The 21,796-nt window shown below is 38.2% G+C and overlaps 1 protein-coding gene across 1 annotated transcript in view; it reads right to left on the bottom strand.

Annotated features, from left to right (window-relative positions):
• Positions 1-1,679: 1,679 nt before the first annotated feature.
• The window catches only part of LOC104164077 (ephrin-A5-like), a 58,110-nt gene continuing 37,993 nt past the window's right edge, over positions 1,680-21,796 (bottom strand). The window contains exons 3-5 of the mRNA XM_009703302.1: positions 8,484-8,549; positions 8,014-8,094; positions 1,680-2,994 (exon numbers count right to left, since the gene is read on the bottom strand). Coding sequence (XP_009701604.1) covers positions 2,873-2,994; positions 8,014-8,094; positions 8,484-8,549 — 269 coding nt within the window. The 3' untranslated portion in view covers positions 1,680-2,872. The remainder of the gene's footprint in view (positions 2,995-8,013; positions 8,095-8,483; positions 8,550-21,796) is intronic.

Below are 21,796 nucleotides of genomic sequence, written 5' to 3'. Positions count from 1 at the left end.
TACAAAAGACATAAGAATCAAATTAATACTTTATTATCAAACACTATGTACAACAGAGGTTGCTAATAATACAGAATTTAAAGAACATAGCTTTAAGTTTTACTTGTCTTTCCTTTGCCATCCAAGTAAGTACAGTACAAAACAATATTCTAAACTAACACGAAATGTTACCTTGCCTATTAAAGGATACACAGTATCCACTAAACTGACTGATCCCTATTTTCCCTGCTTCACATTGCAATGCCCTTGGCAGCCAGGAGTGCAGGTCATGGGGTTAAGAAAGCCACCCAGGCTGAGGGAGAATCAGTCCCTCAGACTTGAGCTGGGACAGATAGAGGGCAAGGGAGCAGAAATCTCCCTAATTTGCACCAACATCTGCATTTAAAGCATCCAGAGATTTGCAATGCAACACAAAGCCCATCAGCATTTATGTACTCAGTATGACCGGGATCGCCTGATGCCACCAAGTATCAAACTGACAGTGTCTGGTACGCTCCCAGCCACACCAGGCCAGGCAGCACAGGGATCTGACTTGCAGCTGCGTCACTTGTGTTGTTCCTCATCTACCCAGCAGGGCTCTGTGACAAAACAAAGGGGTGAATTTCACCAGGAGCAACACTAGTGAAAAACCTTTGCTGTGGATAAACGTATGTCTTGAACTCTAGCATCATTCAGAGACAAAGGACGAAAAACTAAGTCATCATTTCTACATTAAATTGGCACGACTCGTACGACTGCCTGCAATTGCTATGAATCATTTTAATATGGTTACCTATCATGCAATATTATCTGTACTCTGGTTAATAATCCATTTGATAAGGTGCATTTTGACTAAGCCCACCTCATCCAAAGCTTAATTCCCACCTACAGGAGGTATTAGCATGTGTACCAAGCACATCTACATTAAAGAGAGAAAAGTACCAGATAGCCTGTAATGAGATGATGACTTCCCTCACTGTTCAGACTGCGCCTCTCTATTGTGTGCACTCCTTACTAGAGGAATTTTCCTGTATTCCTCCCATAAGCACAGGCCCTGCAATAATGACCATGTTGTAGGATATCAGGCAAGCCCAGATCATAGTTTAGCATGCATAAACCTCCCTTTACATTTAAAATTTATTTCCCTCTTCTCTCCTTTTTTGGATAATGGCTGCTTCAACTTCTGGAAAGCTTTTCTTTATTAAAAAAAAGCCCACAAAGTGCTGTCTGTTAATCGTATCACTCAATTTTGTTACACCACAATTTTTGTTCAGAATTAATATAGAAGACTTTTGTTTTGCTTGAATGCGCTCCATGTTTTGCTTCACATTTAACATAATTATCAGAGTTTTTGTCAGAAAAACTCTGTTTCAGTCTTGGTCTGATATTTCCCTGATTATGCTTAGCAGTCCATATTTCATGGCAGCCTAGCCAAAAAATACCCCAAGGTTTGCACTTCCTGGCAAATGACTTTTTTAAAGTTCTACATTAGCCAAGGTTCAGATTCCTTAAACAGGGTCACTCCTAATTCCATCAAACAAGACAGTCCCATTTCCTAATTGCATCAAGGGTTACCACTTCTCTCACATGTTTAAATAGGACAAGCATATATACTCACTCTCAGCATAAAGTATATCTAAATAATGTATTTTCTATTCTAGCAGATTTTTAAAAAAATATTTTGTTAAGTCTTTGGGAGCCCATCTAGTTTATCTCTGGCTGATAAACACGTTTCATCTACTCTTCAAACTGTGCTGGAAGGGGAAAAGATAAAAAATCAACACTTGAATTCGTATTCCACACTTCTTTTCTTTCCCCCCACCAAACAATGCTACTAGAGTGTCCTGGTTTCTTCTACATGCAGTTCATTCCCATGATTGAGGAACTTGCAGGAGAGACAAATCAAGAGCACACTGGAGATCCCGTGTCCCAAATATGTTTCCTCTGGCCACTGATGTCATCTCTTAGCATGTACTAACACCCAAAGCAGCATCAAAGGCTATCAACTACTAAGTCAGCGCTGGGGAAGGTCACTTTATTCTGAAAAGTGCCTCTGCATTTCAAGAAAAAAATTGTAGCACCACGGTGATTTGTTTTAAAATAAAATAATCCGGTGTGCATTATCCCCTTAAAACGAAATAACAGAGGCACTCACACCCCCAGTGAAGTTTCCTAAATCTGACCTTGCCTGTTGTGTGCTAACATTCCTAAATACTAACTTCTTCCTCTCACCAAAGACAGCATTTCTACTCATGAGCACAAATTTTACTGTCAAAGATGTTTCAAGACAGTCCTATAAGAAACATCGGCTTTCCCTTTCAGAAGCCTGTTCATTTAGAAACTCCTGGAGGAAATGGTGTTATATTATATCTATTCTTAATATTTCCCCTCCAGTCCTGACATGGTGACACGATGCCTTGCATGACCATCTTACAGTGCTGAACGAGAAGGCATAAATATTGTATCAGAGAGAAAAACTCTCCCAGGCTTTCACTCACTTTCCTTATCCTTCACTGACTGCATCTGCCACTATTCTTCCTTGTCCACATATGGATGACACAGTGAGCTAATAGAGGTGACTTCTTAAAGGAGAATGCAGAGGAAAATAAGAATCACTAGTGTCACTATTATAGTTTGGCATTTTCATTTGGAGTCCTTTTATTTATATGGAGGGGTTAAGAAAGTCACAGGGTAGATAGGGATGGGTGCAGAAGCTAGTTATCCCCTTCAAATTTTTGCTGAGTTCAGGCTAAAAGGGAGAAGAAAAGGGAAAAATAACAATTTGACATCTGCAAAAACAATAAAGTCCCTTTCTTGGGATGAGCAGTTAGGTGGATCTTTGATGTTCCAAGACCCTGATATTTTCTGCGACAGGTTGCTGGAGCATACTGTGCTATAATATCAAAAGCATTGCCAGGAGGAACAACAGAGTTGCCAAAAGCCGGCTGGGTATCCTTGGTGTCTGTGCCGCGTTCTCACCACGGGATGGCTCGGCTGACTCATGTACGGTATCATCTGTTCAAACAGAAAGCATACATTCCAATGAGATTTTGCATCCTTAATAAACTCTCACTGAGCCGACAACTGTAAGTAGATTTCAGTGCCTTTATGAAATAGGGCAATGAACCTTGTGCTGTCATTGACTTTCACAAGCGTGTAATACCTCATTATGTAACCAACTTGGGGCCAAGTCCTCCATTTCTTACTGGCAAAACTCCCACTGAAGACCAGAGGAGCAGAAAGTAAGTCTGATTTCAGCAGATTGAGGAATGAAAGATTCCTCTTCTAATAAAACACTGTAGCTCTAGCTTTGGATGGCTCATTAGATAGCAATGTCGATAGGGAGGCAGCTAAATAACAACACCTGATTTCCAAAAGGGCTTGAAGAAGAGTTGCATGTGCTTAGAATTAATTTTGCAGTTAATCCCCTTACTCAGTTACAGATTTTGGCTCCTGAATCTGAAATGACAGCCTGTAAGCCCAAGTATATATTCTGCTTCCATGCATAAAATTTCCACTGAAGTATACTGCATCTGGGGATGCACAAGGGATATAAGACCAGTCTCCCTTTCTTAAAACAGAATTTTAAAGGCTAACATATGACAAACTCCAATTTTATAGGATACATACTCAATCTGGAAAACCTCATAGGTAACAGACTAATTGTTATGGTACATAAATACAGAATTACATATATGCTGCTAAAACTAATTTAAAAAAGAACCAGCTGAGTTGGGAAAACATGCTAATACATTAGTGGCAGAAGAGAACACGGTAGCAAATATTAATTTATGATATCAAATAAAGCTCTGTTTAGTTTTTGTCAACTAAAGATCAGCCTTAAAGCCACAGTTTGTAACATAAAAAAGGTAGATAAAGTCAAATTCAAATTCAGTGTTGTTACAGGTGTGGTATTTTTCTCTGCAAAGCCCTCCATATCCACAGCTATCTAATTTCGCTATTTTAAAAGTAATCTGTCTGAGGCTTGCCATAAAAAGTCAGCTCTGGGTCTGAATTTTCTTGGTACTAAAATAATGAAATAAGCTAAACCTTTTTAGGAAATACGAAGTGGCCTCAAAATGTATTCATAAGTTATTTTAGAGCGCCCAAGTTTCCAGGAAAATTAATAGTATCTCACTACTTAGTGTAATAAGCTCCTCCATTTTATGAGAGATGTCTACATATCTATGATGTATCTGTCTCGTAGCTCCCATCTCAACAAACTGCACTGCCAGGATTACACTGGGTGAGAGCTGTGCAATTCCAATTAAAGGCACTAAGGGAAGAGGGAATCAGAACACTGGGATCGCCATGCCACTCTGGCATAGAGCCTTTCGTGTTACTTAGCTTTCATTAAAACAAACTCCCTCCCCTTCATACCCTTGACACCTCGCACAAAACAGGTAGAGCACTTAGCATAATTCAGGTTAATAGTCTCTTCAGCCCCAGTTTGGTTACACAGCAAGAGGCACAGTAAACTGGATTAGCAATTTATCACATATTTTCTTCTAGCACTAATTGACACTACAATTGTGTCAGGCTTATCAACAGGTCTTCAGTGCTGCTCAAGGTAAAAGTATGAAAAGCGAGCACTGATCAGCTGTAAATAAGTTCAAGTTTTTAAGAAAGGGACATCAGATTAAAGTCCCACTGATGTCAGTGGGAAAGACTGGCTGGAATGACTTTGGTTACAGCTCCTCACCATGTATGGCAGGGAGAACCTCCCAGGCACTTCAGCCCTGAACGAGGCCCTAATATTTTTCCTTTAGAATTATTCCAAAGGAATCTAAAAATTTCAGTGAATGCTGGCTACTGAAAAGTGCCATTCCTAGTGGTTGTCAGTATCAAAAGCTGTTTCACATTTCACTTTTGAGTTACTGTCTTGTACTTTGGTGTTACCAAAATGAGCATATAGTACTTCACAAGAGCAGCTTTCCAATTAAATAATACTCTCAGAAGTTATGGGGGCAAAAATAACCTTATTCTAACTGTCAGCTCTACCTCCTTCCATTTATTTAGAGTCAGCTCTTCCCCATTTGGAAACATTTACTCCCTGCTGATGAACTACAACTACAGAGGACAATGATGTGCATTACCTTCTACCTCTTGCATCATCAATAGAATTGCAAATAAGTCTGAATTTGCAACATTGAATGTCAAGAGTTTTGTCCTAATTACATCCATGAGTCAGCAGTAAAACATAATAGGGCAGAACTACTGTAGAGCAGTAATAAATCTTCATTCTCTTTGACTATCAGACACTGCCATGACTGGAACACTGGCTACTGCTAAAAAAACTCGATGGAAAAGCCCTAAACTGAAAAGATTACTTTTCTTAAATGAAAAATACGGAGATCTTCTATGGTGACATTTTTATAAAGCCATTCTTCACAGAAGAATTAATTTTCATGTTACATTAAGGGGTTCCTTTCAAGAAATCATCTGGGTTTTCTGTCAATGCAGTTCCAAGGTTTCTGCACTTGTATAGTAGAGCACACGATTAATCCGTGATGCTTAAAATCACTTTACAAATATGATTTTCCTTGGAGCTCCAGAGTTATGACACTGCACAATCTTTAATGCTTGGGAAAAATGTTTTGCTTTATTTTAAACGCTCAAAGCAAGTGATGAAGAGGACAACATTTCTGAGTAAAACCTCAAAAGTCACTGCTAAAGACTGAGGACGGCAGCAGTAATTAGAAAAATTATTTTGACAGCCATGAATTTTCCAGATTACATAGCTTTACATCATATGCTTCAGGTATAATTTTTCCAGATATGTACAGTTGCAATTTTTGTTTAGAGACTTTTTATTTTTATTATTAAGGAGGAAGAGAAGGGGAAGACAGGAATAGCGCCAGTTACTTTCATCACTTCTGAAACAAGTGTGATCTCTATAGACCAGCTTCCTACAAATTCCTGAACAAAACCAGTGAAATTACAAGGGTTCAAATATCACACAAATGGTGATTTTTAAAAGAACAGTGACAATAAATAATCTGCTGAACATGACCCTCCTGCCTCCCAATTCTTCTGTCTACTGTGGAAGAAGACAGTGGCAGGCAAGGGGAGAGCACAGAAGCAGAAGACGCACGTCAGAGGCAGGTAAATTAGTACATGACACAGATCACATGCAACAAGATCCACCAAGGCAGTGGCAAGTCTAACAGCCTAATAACAGAAAAGTGTGACAGCAGTTGGCAGATCTGGGAATGACTGATTATCTAATACTGACTGGTCCAAATAATAATGCAAATATGCACTGATGTCAGGAGTGGGAACTTTTCGGTACCAAACCTTCTCATCAGAGCTATTATTTCCTCCTGGTAACACAAACAATATTTCATCTCAGACTGCAGGATGCTCTTTGTATGATTTTGGTTCCCTGGCTTGCCTGCTGCTTTCTATCGATAACGCGTTTGTGATGATGCTAGTTATTAGGTTCAGCCATTCAATGTGAAATGAATGGCACTGCTGAAAAAAAATACTCAGCAAGTCTTCTGAAATCAAGTATTTATTACTCAGATGAGCTCTTTTGCAAACCAGTAACAGGAGAAATACACATTACTTAGCCCATGTTCACCAAATAACAAAACATTAAAAAATGCATTGAGCTTCTAGATTCATAGGTTACCTAGAGATAAGGAAAGACCATCCTAACGCCTTCTCTAGAAGAATGCCATTAACAAATGTACAAATGTATTAATGTAAATGCACTCTCCTTGCATTTAGATTTGCTTACAGAACATCTTTGATTTTCAAAACCAAAATTTTCAGGAGAGTTCCAAAATTTCTGTTAGAGAAAATAAAATCTATTGTGTAGCCATAGGTAAATTGTTGAAACTGGCTAACTTGTGAAAGCCTTACTTATACTTCTGTATAAATAAGGAGTTTTAATTAAAGGAACTGCAAATAACAAAGAGCAAAAAAAAAATGGTAGGTTGCTCCATTCCAAAGGGGCAGTGTCTTTCAAATAGCATAATAGAAAAAAAAAAAGATCTTGGCAATCTGTTCTTCAGGGTATGTACTAAATGGTACATGTGTAATTTTTTTCTGGTATAATTTGCTTATTTAACTGTGTATTTTAATTATTTAGGCTTGAATACAGTTTGTGAGCAGTGTATAGGTACACATAAAACAAACAGGTGATACTACTATTATAAATACTTTTCCTACATATCCACCTAATTTTAATGTCATGAGCCATCCCACTGAGGTTGGTGGGATTACTCACACCCCTAGAATTAAACATGCTTCTATCTGTCATAAATCTGAGCCATATAAACAATACATATGCACTTTCCACACAGAGACACAGCTTGATTGATGGTTGAGGTTACTGTAACTTTGCCCTAGGCAGACGAGGGGCTTTATCATAGCAAGCATTATTCTTATTCCTAAGGCAGTGTTTTGCAAAAAAAGACAAAAAAGCCCCCCCAAACTTAAGTCTGCTTCAGTAAAACAGGATAGGAATTTATATATATCAGAGTGCGTGTGTGCGCATGCACATATGTAAAAATGATACTTTGCCTAACCAAATATACATACAAAAGTATATAATTTTAGAGGACTAATTTCTTACTTAAACACTAACTCTTGTCAGTTGCATGTCTGTGTCATGCACCAGAATTAAACAAGCAGTGGTTCTGTTTTATTTTGAATAAGTGAAATGTCCCCATTGGCTTTATTTCTAAAACTTTAGGCCTAGTTAGTAAATAGAGTGTTTTGCCAACATGCTGGGTGTTTGGCTGGGATAGGCAAGTGACTTCAGCATACTGGTGAAAATTTTACACTGGCACACACCATATCTTATTAAACCACATCACTCAAAAACCAAATAAAGCAACATTTTTTCCTCCCCTGCATTAAACAAGGATACAGGAAATATACCATAAGGGATACTAGGACTGCTAGAAATGTGCAAAAGCAGAGTAGTTGTACCATGCAAAGCATGCAGAGAGAAGAGGAAAAAAAGTACTGAAGCACCAGAGGGATAAATGCTTTTGTTAAAAGAGATTCTCTAAGTATACTAACCTGCTGGTTCTAATGAATTTTCTACTTTGTCGTTAACATCGAAAACACGATCATGAACACCTATAGTTTTCATACAGCTGTCTATAACAAAAATAGAGATAACAGCCAAATATGTTAGTGAGACACCCTTAAACTCCCCACTTTCCTTTTTTTCTCTCTTTTTTCTCTCTACTTACTATATATAATTAAGCACATTTGTATTTTAAAATCTGTGGCACTTGTCCAAATGCCAGTATAGTCTTCCATTTGCACAACAGTTTAAGAAACAACAAGTTAGCAACTGCCACGTAATTAAAACAAAGGTTTATGAAAAATGATAAGAAAAATATAATGAAAATAACATAAATATTGCTCTACAGAACAGATACACAGATTTAACAGTGAAAAAAAAATTACTGCTGTTTACTAGACCACACAGTAAAGCATGCACTATAAAGTCACCCTCAAAAAGCTTAATCTGAAGAACTTACTTGCTGGTCGCACAAAGACCTTAAGCTTTAGACAGGATCTCCTTCCATTATCTGGGATCGCAGAAGCTGTAAATGGGGAAGAAGGAAAGACAAGTGGAAGAGTAAGAGAGTGAAAATGTAAATCATCTTTTGTGCTAAAATAAAATACCTTTTATCTTCTCCTCATCTGAAGGGCTGGATGCATTTCAGCCTCTGCACGTAAGGACTTTAAGTGCACAAAGTAGCTTGATTACGCAAAAGCAGAGAAAGAACATCAGCTTTTATTGTAATTTCTTTTTTGATTATTTTACACGGAAGAGGTGAAGTACATGGTATTGTCAATGTTTCATTATCTCCCTTCACCTTTCCACACCTTTTTCTCCAGTTGTTTAATATGGTTTCTGTTGTAATGCAGATGTCTACTCTGAAAAATTACACTTCAGAATAATTAAGATCACTTAGAGAAAAGCTAGTCTTGAAACAGTAGGCCATAGGCTTCAGCAACCCAAAAAGGGATGAAAAATCAAAATGATGCTGAAGATGACAATGCTAGAAATAGAACTATGTATACACTTCCACAAAAGTAGAAATGCACACCATTAAATTCTACAGCAAAGTCAGCCTCCGTGTGTTCCAATACATCTGCCTTTGCTGAGAGAACACTTATCTTGCTTCAGTCAAAACGTGATTCCCCATGTTATACATAACTAACAAACCAAAATCAGCTTATTTCTTCTTTCTGCCCTCCCTCATCATTTCCCATTCAAAGTATTTCATTTTAAGAGTGCTTACCATATTAGGAGAAAAAGAATAAGTGGAAACAACATGTCTAGCACCAATGCAAACGATCATACACGTAAGACTAGTGTCAGGACCTACTTATTTCCCAGGAACATGTGTTGCTGTGAAAATTTACTTTCTAGAACTGCTCTTGCCTCAAAATACATGATCATAAGGAAATACACCTGCCCGTCACCACAGACTGGACTCCCTGGTGTATTGTCTGCCAATCTGAAAACATTCGTAACTTTCATCAATTGTTGGATATTAGGAAGAACTTTTTCACTGTAAGAGTCATTGGGCTTTGGAACAGGCTCCCCAGGGAGGTGGTGGACTCACCATCCCTGGAGGTGTTCAAAAAACGTTTAGATGTGGTGCTTCAAGAAATGGTTTAGTGGGTTTAGCGGGCATGGTGGCATTGGGTATATGGTTGGACTTGATGATCTTTGAGGTCTCTTCCAACCATAACGATTCTATGATTCTATGATTCTATAATGTGTGCAATTTTGAAATTGTACACTGGCCTGCAGTTCAACATGCACACTGGCAACCAAGCAACTTGACTCGGGCATGAAAATTTTCATTTGTGAAAGACTATTTGCATGCACAATTTTTTGCCCTTGCAAAAAACCTCAAAAGCTATAGCTGCAAAATACTGCCTGAACCACTGTAAAGAAATTTTTATTTCATTGCATAGTCTCGCCCATTATTCAAAAAGCTATGCATTAGGGCAGAACAAGTTGCCTTTTGCAGCAAATGGCAACTATTGGAAGCTGTCTCGATTTACAAAAGATGATTGTGCTGGCAAGACGTTAGTCTGTTCTGTTTATCACTGTTTCATCCATTTTTGTTAATTCCATCCCTGTTTGTGACAAATAAGTAAAATTATTTCTACACAGACATATGAACGTGCACTCTTTGTCTTCATGCTAAGTTCACACTTGAAGGTCTCATCAACTAACCTGAAATAAATTCCCTTAGCCTTTGATGATGTGTTTCCAAGGTAGGCATCAGCTTTTTCCTGGAAGAACTTACCAAGAAGAACTAGCAAATTCAGTACAAACACAAAAAAAGGAGCAAAGTAAAGAGCCCAATACAGCTAATGCTGGGGTTCTGCACCTGTTGGGAGGTGTCTGAAAAACTGTTCCCCTCTTTTAATCAGAACACAAAAATGCGTAGAAATTATGCTCCCCGCTTCACAATGACAAGCAGTTAAGAAGTGTTAACAGCTGGCTTTGCTATAGGCTCTTACTAAATCAAAGTCAGAAAAACTCCCTCTACTGACATTTACAGTAACTGGTGTTTTATTTAGGGCACAGTATTTGCACTCTGTGGTTATATTCAGGAAATTGTGTCCTTTCTGTGGCCCTTATAGAACATACGTAGCTGGCTAAATGCTTTGCTCAGACTAAACATGCAGTTGTAGATTTCTCAAAAGATAAGAATCCTATAGTCATTACCACATTACTAGTATAAAGGTGGAAAGAACATTTCCAACTTTAGCCAAAATAGAGTCCCTACAGTAATTTCATCAGTAACAGATTTTTCCTGCTCAGAAATTATTTCAGAAGTGCATCATGACACACATTTATTTAAAGGCAAGTTTTAGCTTTGATGCTTACATGCTGTTGTTTATCTCCATAAAATAAGCACATTTTGCTCACTGCTGTTTATTAGAATACTCTGTTACTCAGTGACTAACTATGATACCACTGACTAGATAGAATGTTATTAGCTCCTAGCAATCCTATCTAGAAAAACAGAAAATTAATGCTTTGTACATATAAAATTTGTATGTGCACATAATGTTTGCAGATACTTAAGAGCAAGCAACAGCTAGTGATTGGCCATGTTCTTTGCAAGAAAAACATTAAAATCTGTTCTCTGTCTAAATCTTTTTCCACCAGTCCTCACATGGGTTTGCAGCTATAGACTGTATCATAAGCTGCAGTCCTATTGCAACCATAGCAGCTGCATTTAAATCATCATCCCAGAAACTGATGCAGTTTTAAGTGACAAGTATGAAAAAGTGCTTTTTTTCTTTCCAGGGAAATTATGTACTGTCAATGTTTGCAGTAAACCCAGAAAGATTGCTCTTTAATCAGTGGTTTACTCCTTTAGAAGGAATAATAATGAATTACAAAAAAAAATAAAGTGACATTGCTGTGCTCTCACATCTGCCTCAACAACCAAGACCAAGGTGATAAAGGGATACACTGCAACCTCTTTGGCCTTCCTGAGAAATTAAGAACTGTTTGCCAAGCTGCATGACTGCAATCAATATTCTTTTTCTTCGTTTCTTCTTCTCCCTCCCTCTCCCTTCTCCTTTTCATCTTAAGAAAGAAAAAACCACATACAACAAAAAAAACGAAAAAACCACAGATCAGTCGAGTTTTTGCCTTAAGACCAGATGTATCACCCACAGGGAAAAGTCAGATTGGCTCATGTCATCTGTCCTCTCATACACATTGCAGTAAGTTTGTCAGTACTGTTCTGTTCTCTTCTCTTCTCTGTCTTTATTCTGCAATATTTTCACCAGTACCCAATGAAAACCCTGCCTGTTGAATTAAGATGTCCAGAATATGATGGCAACAGCTGGGATTCCCCCCCCCTCCACCCCCTGCCTCTTTCAGCAACAAGCTCAAGCTATTTTTTCTCTGAATGTTAGGCACATCACACTTGCTCTCTACTATGGAAAGCCAAGAGTCCTCATTAAATCTGGGTTGGTTTTTTTTTCAAAATAAGTTAATGCCTTGAAGCTTGAACTCAAGTTGGAAGTTTGAAGTCCTATTCTTCTACATGGAAATAGCTTTAATGGCAAATTCTTGCTGAAGATGAAAAAACTCCAAATCAGGGTGGCATGGTTGACAGTATTTGACGAACAGTTACAAATAAACACCAAATGAACAAAGCAACACAGTAGAAAGCATAAATGGCACGCATTAATATTTACTAAGAATAAATGCTAAATATGCTTTTTCTGGAGCAGAAGTAATGCTGCCGCCAGGACCTAACAAAAGCTGAGGCTTACAAGAAAAATTCTGGGATCAGTTTGAACCAAAAATCTCCTATCAAACTGACTGCAACTGCAAAAATTCCAACCAAAAATTGACTTGAAGAGCAAAGCATTAGCAGAAGTATTTCAGTGGTTTTAAGGTGTTTTACTTTGCAGGAAACACGGGTTTCCAATGCAGCAAAGTCTGGCAAACTCTCTGACACTCTCTTGCATGCTTGCAAGACAGCAACATTGCTGAAATCTGGAAAGAAAAAAGAGAACTGTTCTCTGTCAGTTGGAATCTGTTAAAGTTGCTTCTCAGGTAAACTATTGCTGTTGTTGCTACATTCCATTGAAATTAGCTACAGTATAAGAAAATATGTCCTTTCTAGGTGGTACAAAGAGAAATTTCATTCTCCTTTCTGCACAAAACCAGGCTAGCCCCTAAGGCTTTGGTATAAGGCTTTTCTATTTGACCATTTTAAAGATGATGTTAGCTATAAAATAGAGGCCAGTTCTGAAAGCAGGAAGATTCTCATGCTAATAGAACCTGCATCAAGCAACATTTTCCATTTCAAAAGCCGAAATTCCCAAGGAAAAAAAAGGCAATTGAAGTCTTGCTGCACAACAGACAGAAACCTTTGGAAAAAAGATGCCTTATAAGGAACAAAAGAGATTATATCCTCTTTTTTTCCATGAATGATATTAGAATGGAAAAGGTCTGACTGGTTTAGTTCGTGTCAGGAAGAATCACAACGAAAAACAGAAGAAGTGCACACTAAAATCCCTCTGGAATCACAAGATACATGAAAAAACCTCAATGACTGTAAAAATAACTGGTTTGGTCTCTCTTTTTTTTTTTTTTAAAATAGGAAAATTCTACGATTCAGAAGAAATTCAAGTCACGATCTCTGTATTCTTGAGATGAAATTCCATCTCCATTAGTTGAACTAGAAAAAATCCCCATGCAATGAACGATTGCACATAGGACTAAATCCAAGCTGGATCCAAAATTGGCCCATAAAGATAAATTAGATGAGAAAATTTCTCTTCTCTGAACCACTTCTGATTACCATTTTTTTACCCTGTAAGGAAAGGAAAGACAGTGAAGAAAATTATTCTCTCCTCATCTAGAGCCAAACCATAAATATTTCAGTATTTGCTAGCTATATTTAAATATTGGGAAAAAAAAAATCCAGCTCCCTTCATCCCACTCCTAAGCAGTTCTCTGCTAGAAAACATATGGTACATTATTAATATATTAGATATAAATAACAGGTCAGGTCCCTTCTCAGTCTGATAAGGCTTAGCAGAGTTATTCAGTGACTGCAGGAAGCCACAGATAGAGAACAAAAAGTAACATACACAGAAAATAGTGTGGGTTTTTTTCCAGCAGTTTAGCAGTTCAATTTACTATGTTAAACTCCAAAAATTCCTTAAAGGAGTCATCAAGATATGGCCCAATCAACCTACAAAGGAACCTAATTAAAAAGTAAATGTACAAAAAAGAAAAGGTGTTAAGATTTCAAAGTAACTTGATTATCAGGACCTGCCAGTCATGTGACAACAGCTGTAATTAAGTATTTCCTTTCCTGAGACAGGCAGCAGTTTGGCTGCAACTATCTGAGGCTCAGTTTCTAACCTAAGAGCAAATTATTAGGGTGACACATATAAAGTGTCTCAACCATCCTGTTTACTGATATTGACATGTAACCAGTGGTTTCCTCTGCTTGCCTCCTTGCTCGTTCTTAGCTTTCTAATTACAGCATTGCACCTTTTCCTGAAACGCAAGTCCTGATACAGAAAAGAAAATAATCATAAATGCAATTCAAATCCTCATTTAGCTCTACAAATATATTTCATATTCAAGGCACAATCCACTGTTGGTCCTATTAGACAGCAAAACTGGAACCGTTCAGTGTACAAACAGCGCTCCATTTATCTGAGTCACTCAGACGGCACCTTTGTCTTAGATGGGGGGGACACTGGTAAAGGAGCATCCTTTCCTTAAGCAGAAACCCAACACCCCCCACCATGTCTCCTCACGGCCCTGATACAACATGCTGCAGATACTCTGCAGATGATAATTCTCTTTACTATTTTGTATTTCAGGTTTCCATTATCAGTTCACTTGGAGTATTCTCTGAAGGATTATAAAGCAGTGTTCATGAAATACTGTGGAGACAAATCTGTTCTCACTATTTCTTTGAAAACTGTGATCAATGTTTTCTTCTATTCTCTGCCAAGATGTCCAGCAAACAAGGTCTCCTTGTAGAGAAGATCTGAGAAATCACACCAAGGTCTCACCTCAGTTCATTGCAGATATACTACTACCACCAGTATCCTCTGTGTGTTACAGAAATTCTGGCACTGAGGAGTGCTTCCCAACCACAAGCACTGAACAGAAATACTGGTTCAGACTGGGAAGCCAATAGAGAACTAATTTTGAACTTCTCCCCAGCACCCTAAATCAAGATATCACATGCATGTAACTGGAGTAAACACTTACTAACACTTACTGCCCAGTCAAAAGGGTTGCATGTGTAACTTCTGTAATCACCTGGAGAAATAGGACAAAGAGAGAACCTGTGGCAACCCCCCACACAGGATGCTGTCTGTTGTAAATCAGAACCTCATGTTTATGCAGTCCTTCCACTCTCTTAGTCCTGTAAGTTACAGGCAATCTCTTTGGGAGAAAATATTTACAGCTGCGATTTGCCTCTAGCCCTTTCAGGCACAATTCCACTCCCATTAGTCAAATCCAATATCCAGGTAACCTTATACAACCTGCAAATCATAATTCCACCAACCTGAAGTGTTTTAGCATCCAATATCCTGTGTCAGTTAAAGAGCTTTAGAAAGTTTTATTTTTAAGAACAGTCATCTGCTTCTTTCTTTGTAAAGAAATGAGTATGTGCAAGAGCATTAAAAATGCAGTTTTCCATCATGTTTGCCACAGGCAATATTTCTCAATTTGTGTGAGTCAAAAGAAAAAATAGCCTATTAGCTGTTAGAAGAGCTGAGCCTTTCCCCTGTAGGTTTTCATGTGATTTACCATACAACATAAATGTATGCAAATTAGCCAGGTAAATGCAGAATTAGTTATTAATATTCTTCTCACAGTTTAGATTGAAAAAAGTTACACATTTGCATAAATGGTACAACTGAAAAAGTCAGATAGAATTTAATGAATCAATAAAACACTCCTTTGTGTGCACACATGAAGTAAGACCCATATCTAAGGATAATGAAGGGGTCTTCAAAATTATTAATCAAAAAAGAAGCTACCAGAAAGGATTTACCAATTATTTCATCCTTTTAAGTGTTAAAATAAAAAATTAAACATATATAAATAGTAGTCCTATAGAAATCCTAGCTTTCACCACTACTAGAGTTTAATGTAGAAAGCTTTTTTGCATATCTGCTCTTTCATTCCAACATATCAGCAAAACTTCTGTTCTTGTAGCATAAACATGACTCCAGTCTGAGAAAATTAAAATACTGAAAGTCCATGGCTTACTAATTCCTCAGACGTAATAATTAAGCACACTTCCTCAGTAAACGTGACTAAACTTATTTGTACCTTTGCTATTGCTTAGTCTACCACCTCTCTGTATTTAGTCATCACCAAGACGAGATCACCAAAAAAATTATCGAGCAAGTTAAAGACTCAGAAATCTCAAGCCAACAGACGGAGGGAGAATCTTGTCTGGGAAACAGATCTAGGACTGTCAACAACACTTCAAAACTAAGAAAAATTACCTAACAAGGAAAATAAACAAACAAACAGATGCAAGATATCAGCTCGTACTGCCTATGGCTTAATACAGGCAAAAGTACTATGAATACTAGTATTTCCAAATGAAGTTTTAAAATTCACAGTATTAAAAGGGCACCTAATACAAATGCATATTTTGCTTTACTCCTGCCTGCTCATCTGCATCTGTATGAAGTGAAAGTAAAAACAATCATATCCTATTTCTGTACTCATGTCTGTATGTATGTACATACATGCCTACACACATGCACAGACTTATATTCTGCACTTCATGCAAAATATAAATCACAAAGTGCACAGCAATGGAAGAAAAAGACTGGATAAAAGCTGTGTGCATAACAACAACAGATTGTGAAATACTACTTTTATTTCCTAATGTCTTATACCTAATTTGCACTGGCTTTGCACTGTGTAAAAACACTGGATTATTATGGCCTATCTCACAAGTGACTATATTTCTCAGACTCCCTAAAAATAGCCTAGTAAAAGGAAATGACTTGCTAGACAAATGCTATTTTAGTGAGAGTTCTTGGAAGAAAGTAATACACAGTTATTGTTTCTGCATTAGCACTTAAAGCTGAATTAACTGTCCCAGTGCAACTGCGTGGCCAGGAAGAATATAATTTTTCTTGCAGTTTCTAATCCATTGCAGCTTATATATCTGGTTGAAGGCTGCAGGGATTGAAAGCAGGTTTCATAGGAAAGTCATACAACAGAAAATCAAATTGTGTATGGTAAGAGATGTAAACCATGGGCTTCCAGTTTAATTAAGCCATTTCTCTATAATTTCCTCCTAGCATGGCCTAGCCCTGTATCTCTCCCAGTAAGGTCCCTTACCTGCTCTAGAGGGTGATTTAGTGACAAGACTTCTCTGTTGTTGGCCTGTTTGGTGTACTGGAGTCAGACTTTTTCAGTGCAGAATGTCAATGCATCCCAAAACCCAGTCCTTCACAGTGCTCTGCTCCTCCAGAGGTGAGCAGCAGCTGAGGGCTCATATGAGGGAGTCAGCACCACTTTGGATCCAGTCCAAAGGTTTATTATAGTCATACTGTTATCATCTGTCCTCCCAAGTTGTCAAGTCTAGTGGAGTTCAGGAAAACACAGAGTCACCTCAGTGCAGGGCCACCTGTACCCTTCACATCTTCAGGAGAACGATAAAGCAAACATTTCAGCTGCAGAAAAACCCAACCCTGCCTGAGCTGTTCCTCTGAAGCAAGCCCTGAACCACTATGAGAACCAAGCTCAGCTGCTCTTTGCAAAGACTTTTTTTCTTTTTTCATAATAGTAAGAAAAGTTATGTTTGTTTATGATCTAGGGCAAAGCTGTCATCTAACTGTAGCCTGAGCTTCTCAGAGAATCAGTCTTGCCTGTATGAGGTTTCTTCTCATTAAAAAACAAAGCTCTTCTGGAAATAAATGAAAGGCATATCCTACTTTGAATGGACTTTTAGTCGCATGTAAGCTCCTGTGAAATACAAGGTATAGATGAAGAATAGATCATATAGTTGCAAACACATGAAATATTTGCAGGCCTTTCTCTCATATAAGAACATTTATCTTTCACAAATGCAAACTGTATTACATACCATAAAATAAGGGCTAACATTTCTGCACCAGCACAATATAAATGACTGATGTCATACTTTTCTGTTGCAACAAACCAACACTTATTAACTAGAATGAAATAAAAACCTCAGACCTCATTACTGTTTTCAGTGGCATTAACAAAACCAAATACAGTTATTGCACAACATTAAGACTGTATTGGAGTAAATTGCTAATAAAACAAGTTAATACTATCAAATAGAGCACTTAGAGAAAAATATATCCTTCTCATACTTTTCATAAGCGCTTTTGTACTTTGATTTTCCCTTGGTATCACTAGAAATAAAATGTTTTTCTTCAAGCAGGCTATCCATTTTGCTAATTTCCATCTCTAAGAACTAGGCATAAGTAAATCCTTTGAAAAAGACATTATAGTCTTGTTAGCAATGACCTTCTCTTTTTGATCTTTAAAGCAACATGTTCACCCACATGGAATTTGTGGGTATTGTATCATGTTACTAAACCTCATATGCTTTAATGGACTTCATATTATCTGTGTCTAGCATTACCACTGCTGACATTATAATTAAAGCAGGGAGAAGCATTCCATTCTACTCCATGGGCTTGCCACTATCTTTAAAATATTTAGAAACATTTCGAGCTTCCTATCCTATGCTTGTAAATTCTGTCAAGTTTATAAAAATACAGAAGTAATTATAAATGTTGCATTGTGCTAGGAGTGTGACACGTACCTAGACATGAAAAGTTACTTCTGCTGACTCACCTTAGCAAAGCAACAAAATATCTTGTTCACGTCTTGTGGAGGAGGGAGAAGATGTAAAGGCAGGAAGACATCTTCAAGAAGCTGCCTTAGAATCAGCAGAAATTTAGAAAAAAGCACAGAGTGGGGGTTGTATTTTGTTGTCATTTAAAAGGAAGGCAAACAGTGAGAATAATGCAAGTCTGAAGATGTTTGAGTGCACATGCATGCCCAAAAGTTCGCAAACCCACTGCTTAGAGAGAATACCACTGGTCAAAAGATTTCTGAAGGGCTTTTTCTCTTGGCAAAGTTCTAATAGCACCTTGGCACAGCCTTCACAAAAAATGCCTTTATGCATAGAGTCAGCTGTTACACGGACAAATCCAAATCTGTGTAGGATGGAAACCAGATATGAAATAGAAAAGGCAAAGTTTGTAAAACACTCGATAGTCCACTGTAACTCCAGCTCCAACTCTGACAAGTAAAGATTCTCAGGGCAGAGATCTTCTGTCTCATTATACCCACTATGGCGGGGTCCCCGGCCATGACTGAGTGGAGTACAAACACAGTAACAGATGCCAGCACTATACTCATAACACATCTTTATCAGGTGAACTCCCAGTCTGCTCAAGTCCTGCACAGAGACTACTGAACCTTCAACCCTCCACCATACGAGCCAGAAATTTTTATCTAGTCCTTAGAAGGATTTCCTTAACGCTTCAATTTGTCACCTTTACCATCAAAAATTCTGGAACACGTTAAGCTGAACTTTAATCAAATTTTATGCATCGGGCAACAGCAGTTTTATTTAAACGTCTAGATCCCTGCTTCTTTCTTCCACTTGTCTAGCTTGTGTTCAGTGCCACAGGTCGCACTCACACTTTGAAATCCATATTTCAAAAAAGCTAACCTGTGTGAAAATAGCTGCAGCCTCATCAAGGAAAACTGCTGTCTTGTCACGAATTTGACATGTCTCACCTACACCAGAAAAGGACTGTCGACTGTCATAACTATGACTGTGGGAAAGTCTAAAACACCCACGGGATAGCTAACCTTTCATTTTACTCTGCCACAAATTATTTCCTTCTGCCTTTTTTTTTTTTTTTAAGATTAATATATACCACAGGATGTTTAGCCCTATTTCCAGTGATCATTCCCAGATGAACTCAAAATTAGATATATATGTGTACACTTTTTCCGTAACTGGGGCTCAAAATCCCTGTTGGTTTGGAAACTATTTCTCAAGAGCAATGAATACTGCATCAGACTGTTGAAACACACAGGTACCTTTAGAGCTTTCATCTTCCTGAATACTGTAACAATTGTTCTCTCAAAACTGAAGCATTTCTTCACCTCTCTTCCAGAAAAGTCCCTGTTTCACACTAACAATCTTACCAAGCAGCCTGGGAAATTCTCATCTCTATTTTCCACCCGCTACTTTCTGATCTAAGCAAGCACCTCCTCACTGCAAGCTTGCTCCTCTATTCTTTACGTGTTAATCTGTCAAGGAACTCACGTAATCAACTTGTGAGCAGCTTCTAATGGTGTTTCCCATGTGTATCTAAGATCATACATATGGAAAACAATACGGGATAACACAAAACCACTTACTTGAAACCTCCTTGCTGACGCATATTTCACATCAAAAGAGACAGACAAAAACTCTGCCAAATTAACTTCTCTCAACCATACAGTATACATCTCAGCTCAATTCAAGTGCCTCTAACCTAATGTGGTGTCTCCACGCCTCAGTGGGTGGAGACCTCAAGCCTGGTCATACTACGGCCAGTGAAGGGCACAATCCCTACCTCACATCCTGTAATCATGAACATCCACTTACATTTGTATCGCAGTTCCTGGCTAGTCCATACCAATGAACATCTGCACTGCATACGAGTTCTGGTAGCTGTGCAGAGCTGCATGACAGTGTGCATCAGATGTTTCTTTCCTCTCACATTTCAGAGGGTTCAAGTGCATTGAGTTTCTCCAAAGAAGCCTGGATATACTCTCATTTACCTTAGTTAAGAAAAGTGTCACTTGAAATGCATGTATTTTCTCCCTGAGTTACTGCAGCAAAATATGCAGCACTCAAAATAACTACCAACCAACCAACCAAAAAACACCAGTCTGAGATCAATCTCTTATTTTGGCATGAAGGAAGCATCAGATCTGCAAATATGTGTGTACTATTTGATCTGGAGTCCTAAATAACAAGGGTAGTGGATGCTTTCACACACATCTATGAATTATATGACATATATTGCTTGCTGTAAGGCCAAGAAAACCCTGAGTATGCCTACATGGATGCTGCAGTATCAGCTAAGGCAGGCTATGCATGCCTGCTGCTTGCCCATCCAGCTATCACAGCTGCCTCAGGCACCAGTTGTCCTGGAGCATGGAGACACATGGGGTCCAGCACACCCCAGCAGGACTTCCAGCCAGGACAATGGTAAATCTGGGTTTGTCTTGTGGCTTCTTTCGCAAACTGCATAGCTTGAACCAATGACACAGAAGGATTCCTCTCGTTCTGTATTCCTAGTTAATTTTTAAGATCTCTGTGAACTTCCAGTTCACCTTTTAGGGGGTCACTGAATAATCTGTTCTTTAGCCAAGTAAGAGTGCTTGTGGTACACTCCTGCATTTTTCTGTTCTTCCCTTTCCTGCAGAGACAAGAATATTTTTTTTTTCTTGGATCAAGCTGGATTTATTTTTTTTTTTGAAAGCCCACGAGGTGTATAATCAAAGCTGGCACTGGAGCATCCTAATTACAAAACCCAGCAAGGAACTTTCGCACACATTTTGTGGACTTCAGATTTCTCGTTCATAGAATCTTCTTGCTGAGAAAGTAGAGATCATGAGAAAAGTTCAGGAGACAGAACCCAGACTGGCAGTAAATAATTTTTCACTTCTGCCTTTAATACCAAGATCAAATAAAGAAAAATTGACCTTGTATTTGTAACATGTCATTCCATTTTTGTTTGAGAAAACATCCTGAACTCCTCAGAAGGAGGACTGAAGGGGGAGGCAGGGGGGCACAGCAGGAGGAAGATCAAGGTTTATGATTTTGTTTTGTTTTATTCAGAAAAAACATGCATCTTGAAACAGAGCTGCAGAAAATAGCAGGTCTGAAGCGCTATCAGTGCTAGCTGCTTTCTGCTAGGCTGAAGTGACCATTTTCAGATCCTTTCAGTCTGTGGTGGAAAGATCATTACCATGCTACTCCCAGGAAGTCAGTCCTCCTGCAAGTGAGCTCCTTTGTTATGAATATGGAACAGATGGAACCAAATCTATCTGCTCCATAGGAACAAAAACACTTACAACCTAGCTCTCTCTATTAAAGACTCTACTTAGCTTCTTTATAGCACTGGCTTTCTGTACACTGCTGTGAGGTTTTGACTTTATAGAAAAAGGCACTTCATAAAAGCAATAGTTCTTACTCTTAAACCAAAAGCGGTCTAAGAACTGCAGAAGATGAAT

Source organism: Cariama cristata, unplaced genomic scaffold (genome assembly GCF_000690535.1).
Source record: "Cariama cristata isolate BGI_N322 unplaced genomic scaffold, ASM69053v1 scaffold707, whole genome shotgun sequence".
NCBI classification, from domain to species: Eukaryota; Metazoa; Chordata; class Aves; order Cariamiformes; family Cariamidae; genus Cariama; species Cariama cristata.
Note: the sequence above shows the minus strand (reverse complement) of the source record. Positions and strands in the feature narration are given on the sequence as shown.